Source organism: Piliocolobus tephrosceles, chromosome 9 (assembly GCF_002776525.5).
Source record: "Piliocolobus tephrosceles isolate RC106 chromosome 9, ASM277652v3, whole genome shotgun sequence".
NCBI lineage: Eukaryota > Metazoa > Chordata > Mammalia > Primates > Cercopithecidae > Piliocolobus > Piliocolobus tephrosceles.
The window spans coordinates 15,655,765-15,671,023 of NC_045442.1; the positions used below are offsets into that span (position 1 = coordinate 15,655,765).

Consider the following 15,259-nt stretch of genomic DNA (forward strand, 5'->3'; position numbering starts at 1 on the left):
GTATACATTTCTGCTCTCAGCCTTCTCTTGATTGGAGTTTGTTTCATTTCAAATCAGGTCTTTACCTAAGATTTAATATATGTAGAGTAAAAGTGTAGAGAGATCAGAAATACTAGGAATGCAGAAGGAAAAATGGTACTATTTAATTGAGATGAAAATATTTTAGAAGGAGAGAAAAAGTTTTTTTTTAAAGTGTAAAGTTTAATATATATCAATGATTTGAATAATAAAATTATTTGATACCTAAAGAGTGGCATTCAGTTTCCTCCGAGGGATTCTTTATCAAATTGAAAGTGAAAAATGGATAATTACCAAATAATCTGTTTCAAATTGCCAATTTTGGGTGACAGTAAATATTTAACATGTTTTGAATGTAAACTATTAAGTATATTGCACGTTCAAATTCCTCACTTCATTTATGGTACTTTAATATTCATGGATCATGTATTTCAGGCCTTCTCTGAAACATAAATTTTCCTAGTGAAAGTAGGCCCAACTGTGAACCCAAGGAGTCTGAGGATGAAATAACCTTTTACAGTTTCTTCTTGTTTTACTCCTAGTCCTGGGCAACATCACAGTTACAATACATTTGCTGTGAGCAATACTCTAATATTGTGGTCTCTCCTTACAGAAATTCTGTACTGGCTATTGTATAAAATTGATGAGAACTTAGGGGAAAAATGCTTTTAAATGTTATCAACAGGGTTTGTGATGTTTTTGCATTCAAAGTGATTTTCTTATGTTATTAAACCCTTAACATTTTATTTGTGGATAAATGGGGACCATGTATTTGATGAGGTATCTTTATTGGTAATATTTCTGGTTTTTTAATATATTTAATAGTTTCCTTTTCTAGCACAGCTGTACCTGTGGCCCAGTAAGAGACAGACTTGAGCCACTGGTATATTGCAAGAAAGATATTTAATATTCTGCACATTGCTAAACCTTGTCAGCATATTCCCAAGTGCTTTTTAGAAAACTGTTTTTAGTGATGAGGACTACCAGCTGACTTAGAAGTCCTATGAAACTGCTGGGTGTGACACTTTTTACATTTTGATACTGAAGACGTATATTTACAGTTTGTCTTCCAGTTGTGTCATGATAGGTAAAGAAGTATGACAACTAAAATTATTACTTTACTTATTTTCTTACCTTGAAAATAAATTTTTTTTTCTCTCTCTTTTAAGGAATGGGGAAAAAGGCCTGAGCCAGAACCCTTTGAGTGGGCCTGGGAAGAGAACTTCTGTATCTCCTCCTTTAGAGGATGTCTGGGTTGGTTCTGGCGTGAGATTTAAAGAAATAATACAATGTTTAGTAATAGAATATTAAAATCGTTGATGCTGTTACATAATATCCATTGATTTTTTTTACAAAAGAAGTAGGTGATGTCGACTTTTTTTTTTTTTTAATGCTCATGAAGAGTAGTAACTAGAGTCTCTAGAGTTAGCTATGACTCAAACATATGCAGATTTTAGGATGTGTGTGCGTCTCAGCGGTGCACCTGTGTCCTGGCCTCTGGCACCTTTACTGCCAATTTTGTCCCATTTCTGACCACACAGCACCAATTGCTTGGGAATAGTTCCCACATGTGTGCTGGTTTTTGAACATGGACCTGTGCCCACTAAAAATTGAACAGAGGCCATATACAGTTTAAATCCAGTACTCCAGAGGTGAAAAAAAGTCAGCTAGTCCAGTAAGTTCCAAATGCTGTGTCTTCATTTTATCTTTCTGAAGACTGGAAAAACAAGTGCTATCTCCGAAATGATTTGTGAAGCTCTCATTAAGACTTCCCTATTACATCATTTTCAAAACAAAGCAACTAAAGTTATTTGTCATTGCTACATTTTCAATGAGTATGTTTGTAAAAGTTCTTTGTAGTTTTTTTCGGGGGGTGGGGAGTGGACATTATAGTGTATTTACACTTTGTAATCAAATACTGATTTGCTTTATTCAGGTTTACACAGGTCTTTACAGTTCCCTACTAAAAAACAAGACAATATAAAACACATACACACACACACACACACACATATACAGTTGTAGCTTACTTGTAAGAGTATAGTTCTAGAAATAAAAATTGAATAAATGTTTAATACAAGGCAGACTGCCTTCCAGGAGCTTGTACTCTAGCAATACAAAATTTGCATTGTCTTTCTCCTCAGCTCTCATGTCTCCTGATTAAATACAGTGTCCTGCAGAATGTGCCAGCCATGTGGTTAACCTTATTAACGTATGCGGTTCATCAAATAAGAAAGAGCTTCTATTTTCCTGCAGATGTTATTCATCAACTTTAGATTTTTTTCCTTACTGACTTTAATCTGACATTGGGAAGTTACATATCATTCCTTGTGCCTCAATTTCCTCATCTATGAAATAAAGATGTTAAAGTAGATGATTTATTGGTCTTATTTCTAAAATTCTATTATTTTCCACTACCTCACCGCCTTCCATTTTGGGGGTAATGATTTTTTTTTAACTCATACTTGCTTTGTTACATACATGCTCGTTTTTGTTTGCATATTTTTGGTACAGTTTTTGCAAAGTATATTCACCTACATTCTATAAAACCTGAGGTACTACAGAGTATTTCTGAGATACTGTTCATCAGATGTGTTTCTCTCCCTATTGAAAATGGCTGTGTTTGCCAAAACTTGGAGGTAACTGGGTGTATAATCTACTTCATTTCCAGGCTTTTTGAGTGCTCAATTGTATGTTATTTAAAGTTGCCTATTTCACAGAGTTTATTGCTGTCATTTCTTATTTCTAGCCCCTGTTTCTTCAGATTTTACCATTTGCCTTACATAAGGAATTTTCTCAGTTTAAAGTCTCAAGCTAATGCCATTTAAAAATAGTGATATTCTAAGAAATGGCTACTGTTGATGCAACTATATCTGAATTGATTGAATTGCTCCAATTTAGTTAATCAAGAAAATATTTTTCTTCGGTGTTACTTGCTAAGATGTAGCTGGTATTTATATCATGTGCTAGTTTTCTGTTCTTCCTGGAAGACCTGTGAACCAGTGTTTCAACTTGATATACAGTAAATGTAATCTTCTCCTGGCATATCCAGTTGGTAACAATGAGAGAAAGAACTAATGTAAAATTAGATCAGAGTTCCTTTGTAGCTAAGAAAATTTGTTACACTCGATTAGAGCTATATTTAAATAATAACCTGTGTACAGGAATGGATATTATGCCTCATTGCTAAGTTACATGAAAACATTGTAGAAACTCTTTCAGGCTTGATTTTGTAGTTTTATTGGCTGTTTTCCCATAGAATGACCACTTGTGACATGGACAACTGGAGAATTTCTCATGGATAAAAATACTATAAAACCAAAATATTGCTTCTTGTACATCATTTAAATATAGATAGTGCCATACATTGAAGTGACTAAAATATAAGATTTGGCTTCATTTACAAAATATTTTTTATTTGGTATTGTCACAGTAGCAATAGTAAAATGAAGCAAATAGATTCAAAAGAAAGCATTTTAGGTTTTTTTTTCCTTTTGAAAATTTCACAAGATTTATTTTTTGTCACTTCTTGCATTTTACTTGTTTTGCATATTTTATTCAAGAATAGGCTTTGATCCATTGTATATCAGTCTAAGTGACATCATATGCTGTTTTAATGATTAGCAGGCTGTATGTAGTGATCTCCAATGTTAACAAAATTCTTTTGCTACTTTTACATAAGTAATATTTTGGGATAGGGCCAAGTATTTATTATTGTATTAAAATGTCATCAGTATTCATTTTATAACGCTCAAAAATAATTTGTATTGGTGAATTCTTTCAAAGTCTCTGCCTCAGTGTCTTTTAATGTTAAAAAAAAATGTCCTTAGGCCATGAGCAACACTTAGTCTCATATGGAAAACTTTTAGCATTGATAAGAATTTTTGATGATGAGTGATTTTCAAATCAGAAAAGAAAAGATTATCTAAAAACATTTTCAAACTTCCTAAAGACCTATTCATTTCTTCAGTATATGTTACGTCACAGAGGCAACGATCAGTTTTTTTAAACTAAACAATGAGTAAAGCCCGAAATACTGTGGCTGACAGATTCTTGTTCAGGGCTTAGGCTGCCTTGATGTATAGTTACTTTAGCTAAAAGGCTATTTGTATGTAGCAGAACTCAGTATCCTCTCTTCATTATGTGTTACAGCCCATTTTTATTTTCTTCTCTTTAAGGTGGTTTAGATTAGAATCCAAACAAGGAAAACGAATCAAAAACAGAGGTGAGATAAAGGTCAATATTCAGTTTATGAGGAACAATATGACCGCAAGTATGTTTGACTTATCAATGAAGGACAAAACCAGATCTCCTTTTGCAAAGTTAAAAGATAAGATGAAGGGTAGAAAAAATGATGGAACATTTTCTGATACGTCTTCTGCAATCATTCCGAGTACTCACATGCCTGATGCCAATAGTGAATTTTCAAGTGGTGAAATACAGATGAAATCCAAACCAAAAAAGCCTTTTCTTTTGGGTCCTCAGCGACTCTCGTCAGCACATTCAATGTCCGATTTATCTGGGTCCCATATGTCTTCTGAGAAACTGAAGGCTGGCACCATAGGTCAAACACATCTTCTTGGACACCAGTTAGATTCCTTTGGAACAGTTCCAGAAAGTGGTAAGTGCCACATTCTTGTGTCCTCATTGGTCTGAACTACCCTTTTAGTTTTTAAAGTTTAATTCCTAAATTTAGTAAATAAAAATAACAGTTGCTTTGTAGTATTTTCCAAATTTTGCCGTTCATCAAATATTGAGTACCTACTGTTCCTCAAATTGGTAAGTTCCTTGAAGGCAGAGCTTGTCTGCATTTATATTTATATTATTAGATGATAATAAAATGAGTGCCAGTTTCCTTTTATGGCCTGGCTGCCTGTTTTACTGCTGTTTCTACTATCTCAGAACCCTGAGCGTAAATGAATGTTCATTTCATCATAAAGTCCCCAGAAGAAAACTTTTATGTTCAGAAGTAAGAAAGTAAATTTAATGCTAATGAAAAAGTCTGAGAATTTTTAGCATTATCATGCCAACCAGAACCTCTAGTTTTGACATCATAGTTTATATGATTGTGAACTGAATACATTACTAATGGTCTAGCAATATGCTAATTGTTATTAGCCTCGATGCTTCAGACTGCTACACCTTAGCATTTTAAGATTGTTTTCCTTGATTTTTTGAAGGTTAATACATTTAAGTAGCTAATTGCTCTCATTCTAAAAGCAGCAGAATGCACACAGAATGTGTCAAATAGTGTGATGTAATGTGTCACTGATTATGTACTAACTACAAAATTGTTTGTAGGAAGTCTCAAATCTCCACACAGAAGAACATTAAGCTTTGATACTTCTAAAATGAACCAACCTGACAGCATTGTGGATGAAGGTGAATTGTGTTTCGGAAGACAAAATGACCCATTTACAAATGTGACTGCTTCATTACCCCAAAAATTTGCAACACTGCCAAGGAAGAAAAATCCATTTGAAGAAAGCAGTGAAACATGGGACAGCAGCATGAATTTATTTTCAAAACCAATTGAAATAAGAAAAGAAAATAAAAGAGAGAAAAGGGAGAAAGTTAGCCTGTTTGAAAGAGTGACTGGAAAAAAAGATAGCAGAAGATCTGATAAACTTAACAATGGGGGATCTGACAGCCCTTGTGACTTGAAATCACCTAATGCATTTAGTGAGAATCGCCAGGACTATTTTGATTATGAGTCAACCAATCCATTTACAGCAAAATTCAGGGCTTCAAATATAATGCCATCTTCAAGGTAAGCTTAATATGGGGGAAGTTCTACTATTTGGGAAAATCTTGTACTTGAAATATCAAATATTTCTTTTAAATACTGGAATATTTTCAAGTCATTTTATTTTATTTGAAAAGCATTTTTATTTCTATAATTATAGAGCCAGGCAATGTTTCATATATTTTTGGAACTGTTTTATCTGAAGAAGATAAAAGACTCTTATTCTCTATCTTGGTCTACTTCCACTTATGTGAGCCAGAAACTCACCAAAACTTAGAGAGAAAACAACATGGCTTGTGATGAGACATGGCGAGAGTGAATTGCCAGTGGGTATTAGTTCAAGCCAGAAATTTCAGTGATATGTTTCTAGGGATTCGTTCATGGGCTATCTGGAAAGGACCAACAGCAGCCCATGTGCTATTCTTTAAGAAATACCAGCTTCAGTATTAATGGCTTTCCTAATAGATGTTAATTATCTTTATTAAATGGCTATTTAGAAGTGGTTTTTATTTGAGAATGCTTGTTATTGGAATTCAGTGACCCTCATGGGTTTTGTAGGTACACCCAAGGGACCTATATGATGATTTGTAGTCAGAAATAATCACTCATGAGAAAGATTGGATTTTCCAGTTTAGAGTTTCCAGTTATATGTGTAATGGTGCTTTTCTTATTCCTTAGTATATCTAAATTTATATCTATCTATCTAAATTTAAATCTTTATATAAATTTATATCTACATATATAGATATAAATGTAGATATGCTAAGGAATAAATTTAAATATGGTTATGGATTTTACAGAAGTAAATGATAAAATAGCTGATTAAGGAAACCTCAAGCAAAGAAAAGGTAAATTTATTCACATCTTGAGTGTAGTTGGCCCCGCATATCTGCAGGTTCTGCATTTTTGGATTCAATGAACCATGGATTGAAAATATTTAAAAAAATAAATAAGAAATAACAATATAGTAATTAAAAAATAATGCAGATTTAAAAAATGGTACAGTGTAACAACTATTTACATAGCTCTACATTGTATTAGGTATTATAAGTAATCCAGAGATAATTTAAAATATATGGGAGTTGGTGTATATGTGCAAATACTGTATGTACCATTTTGTATAGGGGACTTGAATGTCCCTGGATTTTGGTATCCTCCGAGTGCTGGAACCAATCTCTCTCAGATACTGAGAGATGACTGTAATTATCTTGGAAGAGCATGCTAGAATATTTACCACGTAATAGAAGATTTTCTTCAAGACAATAATATAGAGTGTACAGATCTGAATGGAAATACTGGCTTAGAAGTGCTGTGACCTCCACAAAACTCAGTGTCTCCATCTTTGAAACAAGGAAATAATCCCACTTGATAGGATTCAGGGAGGATAAATGATATTATATGTAAAGTACATAATACAAAGCCAGGCCCCAAATAGGGAATCCATAAATGGTGACTACAATTATGTTTGATGTGTTGTCATGTTATATTTTACTAAAAAACAGTGCTTGGTTTTGTCCCACTAGAAACAGCAAATAGAGTATTAACAACCAATCACACTTTTAGGCTGTGCCCTCTCACCTCTCTTATGTATCTTCCATGATATTTTAACAACTTGCATTTAAAGTTTTCCAAGTGAACTGTACTTTTTTGTTTTCTTTTACCTATAAATGGATATTTGCTGTGGTTTAAAAGAGTATTCAGTTCTGTTTATAGACCATACTCCAGAAAAATAACATTTTTATCATATGATACCAATATTTTATTGAGTTGATAGTTTTGATATGCCATTCAAAAATATTTTGGTATTTTACATACTGTACTTCACATATTACATTAAATCTTATATGGGTAAATAGAAATACATTTGCTTCTTTCCGCCTTTACTCAACTTTTTTTACAGAAGGTTGTTGGAAACAACTGTCCGAGATAACTTGGATATTGGGCAATTTAGCTAATTTTAGAGTCAAAGAAAAGCAAGAAAATGGGAAATGGTAGGAAAATAATGTTTTTACATTGTGGGCGCATATGAAAAGAAAAGTTTATTGAGTATTCTTAAATCTTTAATTGCCCTGTATTTGAGCTGTTTGTGTGGGCTCTTACGGGTTTCAAAAGTGCGTATGGCATTTTGACACATCTAGGCTTTGTCTTCAGTTACTTTATTATTGGCTGTTTCTGTCAAAATTAGAGCTGTTTTATGATGTATAAAATGATTGCAAATATGTAAAAAAAAATAGTTTCGCTTTATGACTTTCTCTTCTTCATATTTATGAGATACCAGATATGAGGACAGAACATTTGTAGATTCCTAGGAAGTTATTCTTTTTGCATCACAAACCATCCGTGTGGTAAATGTAAAACATTTGCAGTAAAGGGGTGGTTCTAGTTAATCTTATAAAAAAGAAGAATTGAATATAAATAGACCCAAGAAGAGTGTGCAGTTCACACTTTTGGCAAGCAGCTTTATCTTGAGTGGAATTTGGGAGGATATTGCCCAGGTAGCATTGTCTTTATGTAACAGTGTATTTCTATTTTTCCTCCCAGTATCAACCCTCAGCTATCTGGGACATTTTAAATTTCACACATTAACATCCTAACCAAATGCACTTTTGGAGCTAGGGACTCACATCAGCAAGACACGTGCTGTGAATTTTTTTCAGGAGTGCTCAATAGACTTATTTACAGTTTCCTGGACTCTTGTGGCCAGTGTTTGTGAGAATGCTGAACAAGGTTAAGGGTAAAATACGTAGCTATGGAACTGCATTTTCTTCTTGGTGAGTGAACTGGCTCACTTGTGATTGCAAGCACCTAGGAACCATATTGTTACCCTCTGGTTGAATAATGTATATGATTAAAACTGGAAAATTTTATTTATGCCCCAAATTTTAAAATGTACTAAGGCACACTTTTTTTAGAAGTTAGACTTTTCATTCCTTAGTGTTAAGTAAAATCCACCTGAAGAAAGCACTTTGGAAACCACAAAAAATACCACATTTTGATTCTGTCCTTGGAATAGGTCCCATAGTTTTACGTAAAACTGATAGAGGAAATTAGGCATTATCTTGGGTTACTTCAGCAAAGAGCAGGGCTCTTTAAAACACTTTTCTCCAAAGTTACTAATTTGCAGTCTCTTACATGCCCCTATTTCTTTGAAGCGTTTCCTGTTCTTGTAGGGAAGAGTAGTTGTTCCCTCTGCTGCAGCATTTTCTTACGTAAGTCTTGTCTTCTGTGGGAATGGCATTGTTCACTAATAGCTTAGTCTCACTTTTCTTACCCACTACCGTGAAGAGGTTGAGAGCAGGGTCTGCATTTCATTCCTCTTTTTGCCCTTAGTCTCCAGTATGATGCTTGGTAGGTAGTATTAGATATTTTGAATAAAGACAAACAGTATAGCAGACCAGTTTCCTGAAATGCCACTCTCATTCCGTTAGCCTCCTGCTTTCAGCCCTGCTGGCCTGGGCTGTGAAGATCTTTCTAATAGACTGAAAACAGATCCATAAAGCCAGATGTATGCGTTTTTATGTACAACTAAACATTGTTAAAAATCTAAAGTTTTAAAGGATTACTAAAATTTAATATTCAGTCTAAATAGCACATGTCTGGAGTCTATTAAGAACTATGTATTAGGGTAGGTTGTCAGCTGTAATAACCACAGGTATCAGTGGCTTATCACAGCAGAAGTTTATTGCTCACTCTTGTCACAAAGCATTTCACTGGGATGGTGATAGGAAAAGTGAGTGCTTTGCTCTGTGCATTCATCTGGCTCTGCACAATCTCTCAGGAAGCAAGCTTCTTTCTTCTTGTGATGCCACCATTTAACACATGGCCTCCAAGATCCTTGCAGCAGGGGAGGAGAGAGAGGATCAAAGGAGGGTCATTTCTGTGTGCTAGGCCTAGTGCAGTATGCGTTACTTCCACATACGTCCCATTGGCCAGAGCTCACCCATGCCCCAACCTCAGTGCGACCTGTGACGAACTGTGACTTAGCTGTATACCTAGAAGGAAGCTGAATTGGGTTTAGTGAGCTTACAGTATTGTGTGTACCACTGATGCCAAATCAGCTTGCTACTAAGAAGTGGGGGTGCTGTCCAACACTGGCATGCTGCAAAACTCCTACGACACATATACAGTGAGTAGAGTTGGAATTCTTGTAATCTTCAGGAGAATGTTTCCTCGGTTTATTATTGGTACTAAGTTGTTTGTATGTTAAAATTGCTACTCGTCTTGCTTTTTAATTGTAAGTCACAGGTTGTTTAGCATCATCAGTAACAACTAATTTTTTTCATGATTTATCAAATAAATTGTCAACTAATTTATCATATGGTTTATCCCACAATTTGCAAAGTAATCCTTTATCAGCAGTATATCATTTGCCAAAAATAAATATGCCTGATTGTTTGTTATACTATTTTAAATTTGTTCACAACAAATTATCTTCTAATATATTATAAATAATATAACAAATAATAAATTATAAATAATGTTATCACCAGGCTATTTTTTCACTTAAAAGTAGAAATGATGTGTGTGTGTCTTCACCAAGCCAAATTCGTTCATTTCTTTTCTTTTTTTTTTTTTTTTTTTAGCTAGGACATAGCAAATTCTGGCTTATTTAAGAGTTCATGGAAGAGATGTATACCACTTTCAGGTCTGGCCCATGGAATGTCCTCTTAACACTATCCTCCATTTTGCCTCTTCCTCCACATCCTGGACCAGGGATTCGCAAACTAAGCTTGGAGGCCAAATCTGGCTTACTACCAGTTTTTGTAAAGTTTTGTTCGAGCACAGCCACTTTATGGTCATTATTGTGTACAGTGGTAGCATTGAGTAGTTGTGACAGAGACCATATGGCCCACAAAGCTAAAAATATTTATTGTTTGGGCTTTACAGAAATACTTTGCTGACCCCTGCAGTAGCTGAATGGAGAGGATCTTTGAGATGGGCAGAGCTGTAAGTCGGAGCAGCCTGGGTCTCTGCATGCAAGTGGAAGGCCCACCTGACCAGGAATAGCCAAGTGGCCCTTGTCCAAATGATAAATTCACAGGATATAAGTTACTGAGATTTATATATGTATTTATTACAGCACTTAGCATTATTTATCCTACTGAGGAGGGCACATGAGCTGTGGTACCTTTTGTTGTGTTTAAGAAAACCCTAGTCAAAAAAGTTTAAGAACCACTGATTTGCAACACCAAATCCAAACTCCTCTTTCTAACTTTCTAAGGCTTACTGTATTTTAGGCTTTTCTTAACCTTTCAAGTTTTCTTTTAGTATTCCTCACCAACCTGTTCTAGGTAAGTTAATTTCCTTACTGCATGTCTCTACACTGAGGTCCTTGTAAGCCATGCCGTCTTCATTCCCGGGCTCAATTGTGGGGTGCACTCTCAGCTTATCTCTGAGTGTTCTTTTTTGAGTAACAACCTTGTGTTTCCCTTTGGATTTCTGCTGATACAGAAGAAGTAATTACTATACAATGTTTATTGTGTCTAGGTCTTATATTAAGCTGTGTAAGCGTCTTAACAGTTGTGCAGAATCTTCTTTCTTGGGTGCACCACAGCACCTAGATTTGTTCATGACCTCAGTGCTGATCATCAAGGGCTCCTGGAGATTTTTTTTTTAAGCTACCATTTGTTGGGCCTCCCCTCTGACTGAATTAGAATCTTGAGTGAGTGGGCCCTGAAATGAAAATCAGCATTTTAATAACTGCCCATTGACTATCAGGTTTAAAAATTGCTGATCTATATTATATCACCTACAGTGGTGCCCCAATCTATGGGGATACATTCCAAGACCTCCAGTGGATTCCTGAAACCAGGCACAGTTCTGAACCCAATATATCCTATGCTTTCTTTTCTATACATGTATACCTATGATAAAGTTTAATTCATAAATTAGGCACAGTAAGAGAGTAACAATAATAATGAAATAGAACAATTACAACAATATGCCAGCATCACTCCTCTTGCACACTGGGGCCATTATTAAGTAAAATAAGGGCTACTGAAACACAAGCACTGTAATACTGCAATAGTCGACCTGATAGACGAGATGGCTACTAAGTAACTAATGGGCAGGCAGTGTAGACAGTGTGGATACGCTAAACAAAGGGACTGAACAAAGGGATGATTCACATCCCAGGCAGGACAGAATCGGATGGCCTACCACTTCATTAGGCTACTCATAAGGACATGCAATTTAAAACTTAGGAATTATTTCTGGAATTTTCCATTTAATATTTTTGGACCGTGGTGGGTAACTGAAACCATGGAAAGCAAAACCACAGATAAGGGGGTGGGACTACTTTATTTCCTAAGCTTTCAGTAAGTATTCTTTGTGAATGGAGATCAGGAATTGTGCTGGCAAATGCATACTTATAAATTAGACAACTTAGTCATATTAGTTTTGCTTGCAGGTCCCTAAGGTGGAGGGTACAGTAAGGAAGTTAGCTTGGCTAAAACAGAGATGTGGTGGAAAGGAGTAAAAGATATTGCTGAATAGGTTAAACGCGCGCACACACACACACACACCCCCTAAATTATAGTGAACATTGAAGACCAGGCAGAAAAGTCTATTAAATATTTATGGCATCTATGGATGAATTGTTTCTCAGGATTGAGATAAAACCTGAGAGTCAATAGTGATGAATGACACTTAAAAATATGCTTCTATTTGTATACTACCCATGGTAAATTGAGGAGAAATTCCACGATGTATATTCTTTGAAGAAGGTGTAAGTTCCTTGAAAAAGTTCAGGATCACAGAAGTCCATCTACTGAAGGGAATTCTGCTTGGGAGTAAGATTTTCTCTCTGTTTGAGAGAAAATTGCTTATGTATGTATGTCTTATTCTGAAATTTTTTTAAAAAACAATATAAGCCTACTACTCTGTGTGATGAGTTTCTGTTGTTTAATGTTAGAGGGGCAGCTGTTCTGAGAGTAATAATTTAATGGAAGTTATTTTTACCAGAGAATTTTGTTTGGGGACCGTCCTTCTATTTGCGACTCATACAGAGAACATGCTTTCACTCCATTATTTTCTGCTCCACTATAGTAGTTGTGAATGCCATATAGCAAATTCTTAGCTACTCTGGGATAACTAAGTGGTATGTTCTATAATATTATTTCTAGTATTAATTGATTTTACAAAAGCACGTATTTCCATTTTTAATGTTTGGTGGAAGAGCCTGCCTACTTTTTAGCAGATGATCTCATGCCAAATAGTTATTTTTTAGGATGGTACAGAAATAGTATCTAAGATCCAGACTTGTAATGGCAGTGTGCCTTTCACTTTTGAGGTCAGGTCTACCCGATTCTCCCCCCTCTTCCTTCTTTCCTTCCTTAATGAGTCAATTCCTGTCTGTGTTTGTGTCATACCTTCCTTAGGAGGTACAAAAAATTGGTTACCTAGAATGTGTATTTAAATGTGTTTCTAATTTTCACAAATCACCATAAGCTTGTAAGCATGTGGCCATTTATATGAAATTGTATAACATGTTCATTAAAAGTCAAAGACTGTTTACTGTAGAATTTACATTTTGATTTTTTATAAGTATAGTAAATGATCCTAAAGAAAGAGCCTATTGATAGTTTTTAAACCTTCATTTTTATAATGTCCCAATGGACCTTTTTTTCCTGAATGAGTTTAAATTTCAGTCGTTGGCATCATAAACCTTAATATGCAAAGGATTTGTTTTAATAGCAATATTTGTTTTTTGTTCATATTTGTCTAATATTAAAGATAATTTGCTTATTATTCATGGTAGGCTATAAATCTTTTACACACCTGAAAATTTGTGCCTTCATTTGTGAGACAGAAGACAAAAACTTTTGAGATGATTTTTAGACCCATTAATCCATTAGTGCCCAGAGATTTACAGAATGTGTCCAATGAAACAATGACTGAACACGAAATATGCAGTGTGATTAGTTCCCTTAACACTAACTAGAACTTTTATGTTTAACTCCCCAGATACTACTTGAAACTTTTTTACCCTTTGTCATCCTAATACTCATTATAATAGCCCTCATTAATTGGTGCATCTCCCAGTGGGTTAATTTGCAGATACCAGCCATGCCATCCTTGTGCTAACTCACTAATGCAAATTGATATTTATAGTCTTCAAAATTGAAAACAAAAAAAGCTCTGTAACAAAAAAGACAAACTTTGCTGTTTTTGTTTTTGTTTTTGTTTTTCCCTTAAGAGAGAGATTGAGATATAGCAAGATTCTGCGAGAAAAGAAAACAGGCCAAAAAAAGTCACAAAAACTACTGTAGGCTAATAAACTGATGTGAAAATTTCTCAATTTACAGCACTTGACAGGTGCTAAAAGAAAAGCATCTTTAATTTTAATGTGTTGTTAGGACCTCTTTAGAGAGACTGTACAAGTTATTAACAAGGTCCTCTGAGACAGGAGACGGGTAATTAACAAGACCTATGGAGATATAGTTTAGGTAATTAACGAGCTCTTAGGCACTGGACACAGGATAACACATAGCGAGTCCAATAGTTAAAGAGAACACGTTGTTATGATATGATCAGATATAAGATACAGCATGTAAGCCCTCTTGAGGTTTCTGATAGGAAAGTATTCAGATTGTGTTCCAGTGACCCCAGTGCACTGATTTTTGTAAATCAGTATGTGAGGTTTTTGGTTTAACTTTTAAGGTAGCGTTTGAGAGAATTATTTTTAATTGCTGTTACATGTAGATTAATACTCTTTGCTAATTGCCATTAATAAACGTGTGTATTTTGAGAAAAATGCATTGGAAACACATCAGTTGTATGATTCTAAATTGTCTTAAACATTTATTTTCAGTTTATTTTTTTACCTGTGGCCTGCTGGTTAAAATTGCCTATTGCAAATTAACCCTGCTTTCCTTGTCTCCTTTAAAACAGTCAGGATCTAGGCCAGTGAGGAGACGCGGCCCTGGCACCAGTTTGGTTTTTACATGTTATGTCCAGGTTCCTCCAGTCATGCCCCTATGCTACCTTCAAGTCTGAGATTTTATATTCCCACCTTCAAATATTTGGTCCAGTTATTTCCTGTGTAAATCTGAAATTTCTAAAGTACGAATCTTGAGTTTTGGCTCAGAAAATTCCCACATTCAGCAAACATTTATTAAGAACATGTTATCCTCTAAAGGTTAAGAATATAAAGAAGGCCCTTGCGAGGCTCCTGACTCATTCACTTACCTGCTGTCTCAGTAGTGCTACTGTAGCCCATCAGGGTGATTTTTTTCTGAATTTCAGCTCTGCAAATCAAATGATATTTTCATTATTATTTTTGGAATATTTGCTGTATGTAAGGAAATCATATTGTTGAGATATAAATCCTGCTCTGTGTGCTTGTAGAAAAAGGTGTGTAAATATTAGGGCTGAATTTCATATTAAGGGTTGGACATCGTATAGACACTGGGGAACCATGAAAATGTTGATTTGTAATATGATTGAATTACTGTCTTCTATCATGAAGTAGCTGTTGAGGACAGAGGATGGGAA

At 34.9% G+C, this 15,259-nt stretch overlaps 1 protein-coding gene across 2 annotated transcripts in view; it reads left to right on the forward strand.

Annotated features, from left to right (window-relative positions):
* Positions 1–15,259, forward strand: part of RAB11FIP2 (RAB11 family interacting protein 2) — a 41,609-nt gene that overhangs the window by 2,240 nt on the left and 24,110 nt on the right. Inside the window, exons 2-4 of one of the 2 annotated variants that reach the window (XM_023224358.2) lie at positions 4,197–4,639; positions 5,320–5,788; positions 10,652–10,711. In XM_023224358.2, the coding sequence (XP_023080126.1) occupies positions 4,197–4,639; positions 5,320–5,788; positions 10,652–10,711 (972 nt within the window). The remainder of the gene's footprint in view (positions 1–4,196; positions 4,640–5,319; positions 5,789–10,651; positions 10,712–15,259) is intronic. The other variant, XM_023224357.2, reaches the window with a different exon arrangement.